Here is a 15,068-nt window from a genome sequence, read left to right as displayed (position 1 = left end):
CACTACACGTTTTTACATGTAATACAACTGATATTGGGGTAAATTGATGGTAATTAATACATGGTGAGAAGGTTTGAGGCCAGCTCATTTTGCCAACATAATGCTATAATTTTTACCCAAATTTGAGGATGTACTGCAGCACTAGGGGACAGTTGCCCTACCCACCCTCTTGTCTCATATGCTTACACATGTACATGTATACGGTTTAAGCTGAATTAGAATTATTTTTTAAAAATAGCTACACATATACAAACAATACACAGTTTTCATGTTAAAGGGACATTCCCGAGTTTGCTGCATTGTAAGATGTTTCCGACTAATAAAATATTTGTATGATTAAACTAACATATTGAATATATTTTCTTGTTTAGAATATCAGTGTCTGTATATTCAATGTGTTTCGGGTCGTCTTAATATTTGTAAGAAGCCCAAACTGGATTTTGTCTTCCAAGTACAAAAAAATTATATTTTAGGAAATAAAATGAAATTGAACAAATTTTAGAACGATCAGAAACATGTTTAATATACAGCCACTAATATTTTATGCAGAAAAATATAGTTGATATGTAATTACAATCATTAAAAAGTCTCTTTCAGTCGATAACATCTTTAAAACTTAACATAGAATTTGGTGATTTGGCGAACCACAGTTTAAATCCTGCTTATACCTGTGGGTGTCGTGTGTCAAATTGTCAAAAGGACACATTGTCACTTTAAACATCGGTGACCCCATTGGGCCATTTCTCATTCCAGCCAGTGCTCCAAAACTGGTGTAACAAAGGACATGGTATGTACTATCCTGTCTGTGGGTTGGTGCATATAATAGATCCCTTGCTGCTAATCGAAAACAGTAACCCATGAAGTGGCAATAGGGGATATCCTCTCTCAGTAACTGTGTGGTCCTTAACTATATGTTTGACGCCATATAATCGTAAAATACTATGTGTTGAGTGCGTCATTAAACAAAACATTTCCTTTCTTGCAATGTTTTCTTTGTTGCAGTGTTTTAAACACAGACAACATGAGCATCGTTGGCCTCACTATTGACTACGGACCTTACGGCTTCCTCGATAGATACGATCCAGATTTCATCTGCAATGGGTCAGGTAACAATAATCTTAACAGACTGTGCCGTGGATTAATAGTATTGACTACAGATTTCATCTGCAAATGGGTCAGGTAACAATAATCTTAACAGACTGTGCCATGGATTAATAGAATCTATCACTATTGTAATATAGCAATTCCAACCACAGTTTGGAATTGCCATTTCTCCCATCCTCAGGTATATAGGACAGAGCTATCCCATGAAAAAAAGCTATGTATGATATTTATATCTAATGCTCCTCGTATATGGAATAGAGCTGTCCCATAAAAAAGAGCTATGTAAGAAATTTCTATCCTACATGGGATATCACACGCTTGCATTTAACATGACATCGTTGGTAATATATGAGGTCATATTAATGTGAGATGGTGACGTGAGGTCATTAGACACCGTTTTAAATTAATATTTTGTTATTAAAACCTTCATTATAAGAGCTATCTTGTTAATTTGTAGAGTTAAATTTTATTTAACACATGAAACAAACACGGTAAATATGGTAGTGCACCACAACTGCTTTATCAAAGATTTGGTAAGTACTGTCCTGTCTATTGGATGGTGCATATAAAAGATCCCTTGCTGCTAATGGAACAACATAGACACCTAACAATTTCACTATAAAGTTGAAAATATTAATTGGTTAAATTTAATATTTCTCGATGAACCTAAAAATTGTATTGTCGGAAAATGTCATACCTGATGACATCATTTTATATTGGTGCTTTGTCTTTTTTAACGTTATTATTTCCGAACAAAAACAAATTAAATATAAACTTTAATATTATTGTTTTAACTTTAATTATAACGATTATCTGTTCACACAGTTTGCAGATGGGTTTTTTTTCTTACCTCGATGATAAATATAACAGACAATTCTTAATTAAAACATGAAATTACAACAATTTTTTTTTTTTTTTTGTTAGATGAAGGAGGAAGATACATGTACAGAAAGCAGCCTGAGATTTGCAAGTGGAACTGTTTGAAGTTTGCTGAGGCTATACAAAAAGCTCTACCTCTGACGGAGACGAAACCAGTACTCGACATATTCGATGAGGAGTATGCTACCGTCTACAAACACAAAATGAGGAGAAAAGTTAGTTTAATGATTTTCTTTGTTAAGTATGCCTTGCGTGTACATTTAGATTAATTCTCCATCCATGTACCCCGGGCTCGGGTGATACCGAGACTGTTCAACTGACAGCAAGCGTGGAGCATGGCCCTGTCATGTAGTCCCATACCGAAATGGAAATACTGCAGATTCACTAGTCATTTTATTATCTTCCATATTTGTCATGTCAAACACAAAACATTTCTTTGTCTCTGTGTTAAATGTTTGTGGCAGTTTTTAAATAAAAAAAAATTCTAATTAAAAAAATATATATATGTATTAAAGGGACATTTCTGAGTTTGCTGCACTTTTTAAGATGTTATCGACTAACAGAGACTTTTTAACGATTGTAATTACATATCAAATATATTTTTCTGCAAAAAATATTAGTGGTTGTATATTAAACAAGTTTCTGATCGTTGTAATATTTGTACTAGGTTAAATTTAATTTAATTTTCTAAAATATGTTTTTTTCGTACATAGGAAATTATTTGAAGTCAAAATCCAGTTTGGGCTTCTTACAAATATTAAGACGACCAGAAACACATTGAATACACAGACACTGATATTCTAAACAAGAAAATATATTTAATTTGTAAGTTTAATCGTACAAGTATTTTATTAGTTGTAGACATCTTACAATGCAACAAACTCGGGAATGTCCCTTTAATGCTCTAATTCTTTGATTGGAAAGGATACAAATGTAGCCAGGACCTGACATATTTGATGAGGTGTACTCTACAGGACCTACAAACATAAAATTGCCGTAGCTGTAATATGATTTGTTTTATACTGATTGGGACGGGCCATGACGTGACATATTTGATGAGGTGTCCACTATATGACCTACAAACACAAAATTGCCATAGCTGTAATATGATTTGTCATAAGGCAGGGGTTTTATACTGATGGTGGGGCAGGACATAGCCAAGTGGTAAAGCATTTGCCTGATGCGTGGTTGGTTTAAGATCAATCTCCATCGGTTGCCCATTAGGCTATTTCTCCAGCCAGTGGTATCAGTCAGGTATGTGCTATCCTGTCTATGGGATGATGCATATAAAAGATCACTTGCTACTAAACAAAACAAACAAACTTATACCGATGGCATATGTGTATTTCTTCTGTAGGATACATTATTGCGTCGTTGCAGGCCATCGGTCTACAGGCTGCTAGAGTAGTGGGTTCACAGATCCCAGTCTAGGCATATATATTATAGTAACCAGATACCGACTCCAACCCTGAATGAGTGAGTGCTCCGCAAGGCTCAATGGGTCCCGTGATTTAAACCACTTGCACCTCTACCAGTGATTCTAAACTGAATAATTCTGGTTAGTGTAAACAAAGGCGATCAAACCAATACCAATCAATGGTTTGTGCGCGCATGCTCGAGATCGCTGTGCTGCATGTACAGGTACCGCTCAGCAGGCAAGATTAGCAACTTGACAAAAAAAATTAAAAGGATCCCTTTGGTATGGCTAAACTTCGTAAGAGATTGTGTTGTATGTTAAAGCGGAGTTCGGGTTTGGGTTAGATGTCAATTAATCTGTGTGGGTCTTAAATAATCACATATGTCATGATTTGCTTCAAAGATTGACCGTAGGGAATTTAATTTGTGTTGAATGTGTTGGGTCGTTAAAATAAAGAGTAAGCAAAAGTATATTTGGCTTTGCGTAGTCTAGATCCGTAGTGTAAACATTTTCATTGCCAACTGTTGGCAGTCCAGATAATTTGTTGTTTGGATGATAAACTCAAATGTTTGAGATAGTCACCAGCCTTCACAGAAAAAGCTTTGGCTAAAAAAACAAGTGCCCTATAAAAGAATATAGTGGGAACACACGTTGATAATATTCCACTAGCCCAGACCAAAAATGTACTAGTTGGGTCTGAGGGCCAGTGGATTTGTCGCACCCTGGATCATTTTTGCTTTTTAAGTTATGGTAATTTGTTGTGAATGTTACTGATTTAAAATTGCCATAAACAGCCTCTGGCAAAATTAGTTTTAAATTGTTGTAGATGACGAATCCTTATGATTATTAAGCCTTGCACTTATAAGTTCAGTTCTATCCTGAACCTTTTGTTAAAATTTCGTCTTGATACTGAATTTGTATTCTAAATTTTAATTTTACCTATCTGTGATATTTGTGTTTTTTGCTAAGTTCTTTCAGGGTTTTATCACCTATGTTTCTAGACTCCGATAATCGGCACCATTTCTTTTGTATATAATACATTTCCTTCCACTGGTTATCCTTGAATGTAGCCTATACATGTAGTTTATATTTACAGCTATTAGGTCGCCAAGTATATTGTATGAATATAGAAGAGGGCCTCGTAAGTTGTCAAACTTGTGCCCAATTATTTTGTCCTTTGTACAATAAAATATGTTTGCAATCAAATCATTCCCCACCATTCTTCAAAAGCTATGTCATTTTTTATTCCCAATTTTGGAGTAAAAAATTCCCAATCAGTGTAAATAATTATCATTTTTTATCGTTAAACATTCATTCATTCATTCATTGTCAGCATATATGTAAAATATTTCTATGATTTGTTCTTGTTTTGATCTACAGGGCTCATACTGCAACAAATTTTTATTCGGACAATTTTCAGAGATTTAGAGTATTTCTTTTGAAAATTTAAATAATAAAAGAAATATTATAAAGGTTAAATGTTTGTAGTCACTTTGTAATTGGCTAATATAGCAGTGGACAGGGTGAGTCCTGATCTAAAGGTCACCTTCAGTGAGTAGTCGCTGCAAGATGAAGGAGGAAAATCTGACATACATTTTGTTTTATACTGATGTGGGTGGGGCAGATTTAGAGGTCACCTTCAGTGAGTAGTCACTGCAAGATGGAGAAGGAAAATCTGACATACATTTTGTTTTCAGCTCGGATTGATTCAGAAAGAGCTGCCGGAAGACGGGTAAGTACTCATTTAATAAATTTTTCTACAACCGTATCATGCATCTCATTCATCCCTCTGTCTTTTGTTTCTTCCCTCCCTCCCTCCTTTGTTCCGTCCTTGCTTCATTCCTCCCTCCCTCCTTTCTTCCATCCCATCTTCATTCTTTTCCTCCCTCCCACCTTCATTTCTTCCCTCCCTTCTTCATTGCTTCCCTTCCTCCCCCATTCATTCCTTCCTTCCCTCCATCATTCCTCCCTACCTCCTACATTCCTTCCCTTGACTTTGTTCGTTCCCTTTATTTGTCCCTTCCCTCCATCTTTAATTCATTGGGATGCAATGTAACTCAGTGGAATTTGTAGAACTGCTATTCAGTTTGTAACACTTGCTCCCAGATTAAATTGAAGAAGCTAAGAATACGTCCCACTGAAGAAAATGATGTGGTAGTCAGTAGTAGGTTTCATTTCTACTATTCTGCCTAATGTGCGGTCGGTCTAGGATCGATCCTGTCGGTAGACCCATTGGGCTATTTCTCATTCCAGCCAGTGCTCCATGACTGGTATATCAAAGGCCGTGGTATGTGCTATCCTTTCTGTGGGATGATGCACTTAAAAGATTCTTGCTGCTGATTGGTTGGTTCTCACTTGGTGACTATTAATCTTGTGCCAGATGGTCTGCGACCGCACACCGTTTAATCTGTAATTAAATTAATTAATTATACTTCCTTCTTTCAGAGACCTGTTAGAGTCTTTTCTCGATTCGATGAATAAAACAGGATGTGACTTCACAAATGGATTTCGTTGTCTGAGTCGCCTCCCCTTTCCCTCGAGTGACAAGTTCAAAGCGGCTCTGGTGGAGGTTACGGAATATCTGCTCAGACAGACGTCCACGCTGGAGGAAACTAAGAAGTACTACAAACCCAAGATGGATCCAAGGTACTCGGTGACACTTCAATGCCATCTAGGTTCTCTTAACAAGCTACTCTCGGCTTACTAATTTTCCAAAACTATACGTAGCTCCCTTCTTTATTTTTTGGTGGACCTTTCAAAATTGCGCCTAATTTCCTTCTCAAAAATGTGCACCATTTCTCTTTGGCTTTATCCTTCGAGACTCAAAATTCCATAGCACCAAACCACCCTCCGCCTGTTACTGACCCAGGTCGGGCTGCCAGTGCTCTCTTTCACCTGCCAGTGCAGGCGGTCCCCCCCCCCCCCCCCCATCCACCCCACCCCTTTCCTTTCCTGGATGACCAAAAACACTTTGAATGTACGGAAATAGATAATCTAATCAATAAAATATAAGTAAAGTATGATTTCAGTTATCAAAAATGGCTCTAATAGTAAAAAATATGCCTTAGTGTTTAAAAACTAGGATATGCCCCTTTAATTTACATGTGGTTGTTTGCAGACAGATTCAGATGTTCCTTGCCCTGATGCAGACCAACCCGGACATTCTGCCGTTGCTCGGTCGTACGTTTGACGGATTCAAGAACGACTTGCAGCGTTTGGAGAAACAGGAAGAATTGAAGGTTTCATACTGCTATTATTTAAAATTGAAGGTTTCATACTGCTATTATTTAGAATTGAAGGTTTCATACTGCTATTATTTAGAATTGAAGGTTTCATACTGCTATTATTTAGAATTGAAGGTTTCATACTGCTATTATTTAGAATTGAAGGTTTCATACTGCTATTATTTAAAATTGAAGGTTTCATACTGCTATTATTTAAAATTGAAGGTTTCATACTGCTATTATTTAAAATTGAAAACATCCAAACCTGAACCCAGGACAGGATCTATAGCTCAGTCGATAGATTTAAATTTAAATTGAAAATTTGAAAATCTATCTTCGCCTGGTGTTTTAATCGGATAGTTCTGAAACTTAGTATTATGATTCAGTGGGGCAGTCTTCGTAAACTAATACAGTCAAACCTGTCTTAAGCAGTCACACAAAGGAGTAGATAAAAGTGGTTACTAAAGACATGTGGCCGCAGGTTGCCACATATAGTCTTTAAAACGTTGTTGTTTCTTGTTTTACCGCCTGTACTGCTAATCAACGGATGCGTGCTTCACAGTTGACTATAAATCAATTTTTGACATGTAGTCTCCTTCAAAAATAATGCAAATAAACAATTTTCTTTTCTTTTTCTATTTAATTATTTATTTCCTACTTCATGCGGTGTATCTTCATAGTAAGTGAATCTACAAATGTCAAGCGTAGCCTGCCCAGAGGCAATTAGATGCATTGCAGAGTCATCCTTTCTTAATTGATACACAGTAGAGATGTCGGGACTGAATGGGTACTAGTATTCCTGAAGGTGTGAAGATCAGTTAGTTAGATTGATCGGTTATTTACTGCACCTTATCGCTGTTGTTAAAATATCCCTTTTATATAATAGTAAACATTTACTGTGGCCGCTTAGTACAGGTATTTTAGCAATTTGACAGGTGACCGCTTATTACAGGGGCATTTACATTATAAATCATTTGGGAGGAAAAAAAGCAGCCGCTTTAGGCAGGTGATTGCTGAATACAGGTGGCTGGTAGGACAGATTTGACTGTATAAAAATATTTTTTTATATGTGAATTGTTATTAAATTTAAACATTTTAAACAGAAATTGAAAATTGAAAAGTTTTATCTTCTCCTAGAGTTTTGATTGAATGGTTCTGAAGCTTGGCTCTAATAGAGAGAGATTTTCAAATTTGTATTACATTTTTAAGATTTAAATAAACATTTAACATTAGGTGGTCTTTACAAATGAATTAATTATCTACTAAGTACTGACAAAATTGAACATTAAATAGCCTCTCGTTTGTGAAATAGAAACAGTCTTTATTAGAATTGAACACATACAAAGGTCATCCCATTGGGCTATTTCTCATTCCAGCCAGTGCACCATGACTGGTATATCAAAGGCTGTGGTATGCACTACCCTGTCTGTGGGATGGTGCATATAAAAGATCCATTGCTGCTAATCGAAAAGAGTAGCTCATGAAGTGGCAACAGCGGGTTTCCTTTCTTAATATCTGTGTGGTCCTTAACCATATGTCTGATGCAATATAACCGTAAACAAAATGTGTTGAGTGCGTCGTTAAATAAAGCATTTTCTTTCTTTTGGCTTGACAAAACATATTTTGGTCTTGTTTTTTTTTTTCTCATCAGGATCTAACTGAAGCCAAGAAATCGGAGAACGACAGACAGATCTGGGTTGCGTGGTTGGAGAAATACAAGGAACGACTGAAGAAAGAAGAGGACGCTGCGACGGATGTTGCTAAAGCAAGCACAGAGCGAGTGGACTGTATGAACGGTGCCAATCCCAGGTTTGTGTGTTCATCGTGGCAATGGCTTTGAAAGTTAAGTTTGTTTTATTTAACGACGCCACTGGAGCACATTGATTTTTTATCTTATCATCGGCTATTGGACGTCAAACATATGGTCATTCTGACACTGTGTTTTAGAGGAAACCTGCTGTCGCCACATAGGCTACTCTTTTTACGACAGGCAGCAAGGGATCTTTTATTTGCGCTTCCCACAGACAGGATAGCACAAACCATACCTTTGTTGAACCAGTTATGGATCACTGGTCGGTGCAAGTGGTTTACACCTACCCAATGAGCCTTGCGAAACACTCACTCAGGGTTTGGAGTCGGTATCTGGATTAAAAATCCCATGCCTCGACTGGGATCCAAACACAGTACCTACCAGCCTGTAGACCGATGGCCTGCCACGACGCCACCGAGGCCGGTTTATGGCTTTGAAAGATCCCTGAAAACAAAATTGAAAGGAGTCGTTAATTGGTCAGCTAACTTAGATTATGTGGAGCCAGATTTCACTGTTAAACCTTCTGGATACTGCAGGTGAGATATCTCGCCCGACGTCACACAAATCGACATATTTTTTTATTGTTTAACGATACCACTAGAGCACATTGATTTATTATTGTAACCTGATGGCGAGTGTGTTCTGTATTGTGATTGGTCAATTACATTCTTTTTTCCGGGATCAAATGAAAATAACACCCAGAAAGCTAATGACGTCGTTAGAAAGTGACGTCATTAGCAATTGGAACAGGCCAAGTTGACAGTTCAAGGGTCTACAGTTAGATTGTAGCCAGGTATTTTTTTTCAAGAAATACCAAATGTACAGTTTGTTTCATAGAAAAACGATTCAGTTTACAATGGACAAAAATGACATTTGCAGGATCAAATAGACAATAACACCTACAAATCTCCATATGGTTATCTCCTAATTAATCATCGGCTGTTGGATGTCAAACATGTCCTAATTTTGACATATGGGCCCGTGCTTATAAAACTTAAAGTCTAGACTTTAACATAATGCTATTTGAATGGTGTTGCCATGACGTTAAAGTCTGGACTTTATTAAAGTCTAGACTTTAAGGTTTATAAGCACGGGGCCTGGTCCTAGAGAGGAAATCCGCTACATTTTTCCATTGTAAATCCCAGTCCGCATAAGTAAGTGCGATTTTATTGATTTTTCATTTTTCCATTGTAAATCCCAGTTCCGCATAAGTAAGTGCGATTTTATTGATTTTTTAAATATTTTTAAACCAAATTAACTTATCTAAAATATAAAAATTTGAAAAACTACAAAAATAGTAGTTACCTTTTAACTTATGAACATTATTTTATGTATGTATAAAACAATTCAAATGAAAGTATAGGAGTAAAAGTTATTGGTTTTTATAAATGCATAAAATAAAGTTTATATTTGTATTGGTAAGGAAGGACATGTTTTATTTAACGACGCACTCAACACATTTTATTTACGGTTTGCGTATTTGCGTCGGAAGTATTATTTTCTTGGGTTTTTCAAATTTTTATTACATTTTAGATCAGTTAAAGGGACATTCCCGAGTTTGCTGCATTGTAAGATGTTTCCGACTAATAAAATATATCTACGATTAAACTTACATATTAAATATATTTTCTTATTTAGAATATCAGTGTCTGTATATTCAATGTGTTTCTGGTCGTCTTAATATTTGTAAGAAGCCCAAACTGGATTTTGTCTTCAAATAATTTCGTACGTACGAAAAATTCGTTGTTAGAAAATAAAATTAAATTTAACCTACATGTAATACAAATATTAGACCGATCAGAAACACGTTTAATATACAGCCACTAATATTTTATGCAAAAAATATATATTTGATGTGTAATTACAGTCGTCAAAAAGTCTATTAGTCTATAACATCTTAAAAATTGCAGCAAACACAGGAATGTCCCTTTAACTTTAATTAAAATTAGGCAAAAAAATTAAAAAAGATGAGTTTACTTATAGGCAATTATGGCTAGACGTCCAGTACATGTGTGTATTTATTCCCAATAACTCTGTGTTTCTTACCATAATATTTTATGGAAATAAACTATGTTTCATATCCCAATATATTGTGATTTTTGTTGTTGATAAAACACAGTCAAATTTATTATCAAATTAGCTGTCACAATCAGCTATCGATACCTGAAAATGACCGCGATATGCCACCATTGTTTTGTCAAGTGAAAATATTTTCCAAAAACCATGTATTAATCTATTTTATGTTCTATTTCATTCATTCAACATTTTCGTGCTTATATCCAATTAAAGCTCAAGCACGCTGTCCTGGGCACACACCTCAGCTATCTGGGATGTCTGTCCACACAAGTGGGTTAGTTATTAATTGTTTGTGGTTAGTGAGAGAGAAGAGGGTTTAGTGGTCTTACACCTACCTACTGAGTCATTAAAACTTGCTCTGAGTGGGAGTTGGTACCGGGCTGTGAACCCTGTACCTACCAGCCTTATGTCCGATGGCTCAACCACGACGCCACTGAGGCCGGTCTGTTCTGTTATTATTTCCGGTGAGTGCCATGTATAAAACAGCTTGTCAACTTGCGTGATGTCGGGCAAGATATCTCCAGAAGGTTTAAACGGCTCTCCATAATCTAACTTAGAAGAACTAATAATATTAAAAGTTTAATACTTTCAATATACAAAAAATCTGTTAAATTGTCTTATTGTTGTTTGATTCTTTGTTTTAAGTCTTCATTTGGCTCTATCGATCACTGTCGGTGGGCCCATTGGGCTATTTCTCATTCCAGCCAGCCACGACTGGTATATCAAAGGCTGTGGTATGTACTATCCTTTCTGTGGGATGGTGTATATAAAAGATCCCTTGATGCTAATCAAAAAGAGTAGCCCATGAAGTAGCGACAGCGGGTTTACTCTCTCAATATCCATGTGGTTCTTAACCACATATCTGACACCATATAACTGTAAATAAAATGTGTTGAGTGCGTCATTAAATAAAAATATTTCTTTCTTTCTTTCTTTCATTTGACTACAGGTTTATTCTGCGAAACTACATTGCTCAGAATGCCATTTCTGCTGCCGAGAAGGGAGACTACTCTGAGGTGGAGCGTGTTCTGAGGCTGCTGGAGGCACCGTACAGTGACATTGTTCAGGTTGAAGACTCAGCAAGGACAACAGATCGTGACGGTAAGCGGTTCTCACATTCTGTACATCATGAAAGTAATACACACAATTTGGGGCGGGACGTAGCTCTGTGTGCTTAATGTGTGGTCGGTTTGGAATAGATCCCCGTTGTAGAGCCCATTGGGCTATTTCTCATTCCAACCAATGCACCACGACTGGAATATCAAAGGCCGTGGTATGTGCTATCCTGTCTGTGGGATGGTGCATATAAAAGATCCCTTGCTGTTTATCAAAAAGAGTAGCCCATGAAGTGGCAAAAGTGGGTTTCCTCTTTCAATATCTGTGTGGTCCTTAACCACATGTCTGACACCATAAATAAAATGTGTTGAGTGCGTCATTAAATAAAACATTTCCTTCCTGTCAGTGAGCCCATTGGGCTATTTCTCGTTCCAGCCAATGCACCACGACTAGAATATCAAAGGCCGTGGTATGTGCTATCCTGTCTGTGAGATGGTGCATATAAAAGATCCCTTGCTACTAATAGAAAAATGTTGTTTAACAACACCATTAAAGCACATTGATTTATTTATTGGATGTCTAACATTTGGTAATTTTGACATATAGTCTCAGAGAGGAAACCTGCTACATTTTGTTCCATTAGTAGCAAGGGATCTTTTATATGCACCATCCCACAGACAGGATAGCACATACCACGGCCTTGTTACACGAGTGAAGGTGCACTGGTTCTAATTTTATGTGCAATTTGTGAAAACATTGGACACTATATAAATAAGACAGCAATACTCACCCATAGTGAAGAAAGTTGTCTGCTCATGCAGTTTGAAATTATATTTTCTTGATTAGTTTATCCTTCTAAATTCTGTATTTGATTGTTCTTTTGTTGGTCTGTCTCACCTAGTTGGAGGCCCATGTTGTATGTAGGTTTGATAAACAAATGAAGAAATAATTAATCCTCCATTAGCAGATAACATTTTTCCCTTTGTCCAAGTTTTACTGTTATATTTACATCTTGACCAGTGTTTTCGACATGAGAATAGAACATTTTTGTACTTCAGTGGCCCGTTCCACGAAGCGATCTTAGCACTAAGATCACCTTAGTGCATAAGGTAGCTATGCACTTATGGTGATCTTAGGGCTAAGATTGCTTTGTGGAACGGGACCCAGACCACTTATCCATTTTTTGGTATATCAAACTAAACTGGAATTTTTTACCAAAAATATATTTGTACTTCAAAACAATTAAAACATTAAGAGCTTATTTCATTTGCTTTACACACATGTGGCTTGAGTATAACTTTGTAACATTGTTAATTTCTACAAACCTTTAATTATGCAATTAAAAAGTAGCAACTAAACATTTGTTGAGGATATTAGTAAATAGCCGTTATATCAGAAAAAAAGGGGAGGGTTTCTATGTCGTTTTTTTCTATTTTTGTAATAACCAAAGAGTAAATACACTGGAACAAATTTTGGTTTAATCAATTTTTCAGAAATGTTGAGTATTTCCTTGAAAATCATTAAAATGTGGTTAATTTGAGGAATATTTTATTAGCCAAAGTCTAAATTTGGTAGCCATTTTGTATAAAAATTAGCAATTGGCTAATTTGGCAATATACAAGTTGAGCCCTGAAATATATAAAAACCTATAAGGTCAATTTAATATAATAATCGTTATTATAATTGTAAAATATTCCATGTATCTGTGAAGCGGCCTTAATTTTCTGAGTAAATGTATTTGTCGATGTTTCTGTAAAATTGATTCTATTAACAACTGCATCAAAATTGGGCTTCACTTTTGAAAATTTGCAGTGATATTTATTATGTCTTTGAAATTATTACAAGTAAATGATCAAGTAGCAGACTTTAATTTGAATTACCAAGTAAAACTAACATGCTTATATTTATTGTACTTGTGAAGAGTTTCATCACAAAATGCGATAAACACCACTATACACACCCAATCCTAATTTTTTTTTATTCCAAACCACCATGAACACTACGCCAGTTTCTCTGCAATCTGCGATATATCCTCAGACAATCGTATCGCATTTTGTTGAAAACTTAATTTGAACTTGTGTTTGTCTACGTGTGAACAGTGTCTGAATGGTGTTTGCACACTGGTTTTTAATATGGCGTTTATCGCGTTTTACGATGAAACTCTTCATGTATTTATAAAGCTGTCTATGATATTTTGGTTCTCTTGTGTAGGTTCATCTTCAGTTGACAAGAATTCAGAATCAGTCGAGTCAGACACCCGAACTCACGCATGCCTAGCATACGACGAGAAGCCTCCTGATTGGGCGACGAGTCTGACAGTCACGTGATCCTCGTAATGACTTTGAGATTCAACACCTGCTGCAGTTCTTCAGTCGTTTCCTGTTTCCAGTTTACAACAATTATAGTAGCTGAGAGAGAATTCTCAAATTTCTTCATTTATTAATACAAACGATTTTAAACCCTGAAGAAAATAGCTAAAATTATCTATTTTACTAACACGCCGTGGCACTAAGTTCAATAATTATTAGTTTTGGGCGAAACTATCTGGAAAATAATTATAACTACAAACTCCTTCACTTGTATTATTGAGGTGAAATGTTTTTAAGTCGGCATGTATGTATTTAATTTGGACGTGATCAGTGGTGTAGCATCAGTGAAGCCGTTGCCCCAGGTGCAAAATTCGGGACTGGTGGAGGAGAGTGCTACGGGTCCACTGGTTAGGGGGCGCAATACTTGCCTTGCCCCAGGCACTGGCAACCCACACTACACCACTGGGAGTGATTAATATTGGCATACGATTTTTTGGGCCCTGCATATAATCTTCCTGTTGACATGTTTTTACAGGTTTTGACAATCAGGAAATGGAAACTGGAATATTTGAAGAGCAGCACACTGCAACCTCAAGGTTATTACACGTCACTAAATTAGTCAAAGACTGGATTGAAGTCTGGGTTTGTCTACAGTTCCATATTGCACATTACACTGAAAAGAATGTTTAAACCTACATGGGTGTAGCTATTTCTCGCTCCAGCCAGTGCACCACGACTGGTATATCAAAGGCCGTGGTATGTACTGTCCTGTCTGTGGGATGGTGCATATAAAAGATCCCTTGCTGCTAATCGAAAAGAGTAGCCCATGAAATGGCGACAGCGGGTTTCCCGTCAATATCTGTGTGGTCCTTAACCATATGTCTGACGCCATATAACCGTAAATAAAATGTGTTGAGTGCGTCGTTAAAGAAAACATTTCTTTCTTCTTCTTTTTCTACATGGGTGTACAGAAAGGAAAAAAAGAGCTGGATATATATTTAGTGTTTAAAATGGAGTTAGTATAGCAGGTGGACCAGAAAAAAAAGTTACCCGACTGAATATGGAAATGTATATTAAAACAAAGTAACCTTGATATTTCACACCCTTCACTATATGGATGTTCGCCACATTCAGCGAAACCTTTAGGCCCATAAGTCAGATATTGTTACTATAGCAACAGATTCAAAGTTTTA

At 36.4% G+C, this 15,068-nt stretch overlaps 1 protein-coding gene across 1 annotated transcript in view; it reads left to right on the top strand.

The window, feature by feature from the left end:
* LOC121385429 (protein adenylyltransferase SelO, mitochondrial-like) overlaps positions 1–14,705 on the top strand; it is a 30,323-nt gene extending 15,618 nt beyond the window's left edge. The window contains exons 7-14 of the mRNA XM_041516106.1: positions 1,003–1,106; positions 2,029–2,198; positions 5,098–5,132; positions 5,846–6,046; positions 6,519–6,639; positions 8,276–8,433; positions 11,460–11,611; positions 13,778–14,705. Coding sequence (XP_041372040.1) covers positions 1,003–1,106; positions 2,029–2,198; positions 5,098–5,132; positions 5,846–6,046; positions 6,519–6,639; positions 8,276–8,433; positions 11,460–11,611; positions 13,778–13,893 — 1,057 coding nt within the window. The 3' untranslated portion in view covers positions 13,894–14,705. The remainder of the gene's footprint in view (positions 1–1,002; positions 1,107–2,028; positions 2,199–5,097; positions 5,133–5,845; positions 6,047–6,518; positions 6,640–8,275; positions 8,434–11,459; positions 11,612–13,777) is intronic.
* The last annotated feature ends 363 nt before the right edge of the window (positions 14,706–15,068 follow it).

The sequence above is a fragment of the Gigantopelta aegis genome, chromosome 11 (assembly GCF_016097555.1).
Source record: "Gigantopelta aegis isolate Gae_Host chromosome 11, Gae_host_genome, whole genome shotgun sequence".
Classification (NCBI taxonomy): Eukaryota; Metazoa; Mollusca; class Gastropoda; order Neomphalida; family Peltospiridae; genus Gigantopelta; species Gigantopelta aegis.
This window is presented reverse-complemented; position numbering and strand designations above follow the sequence as displayed.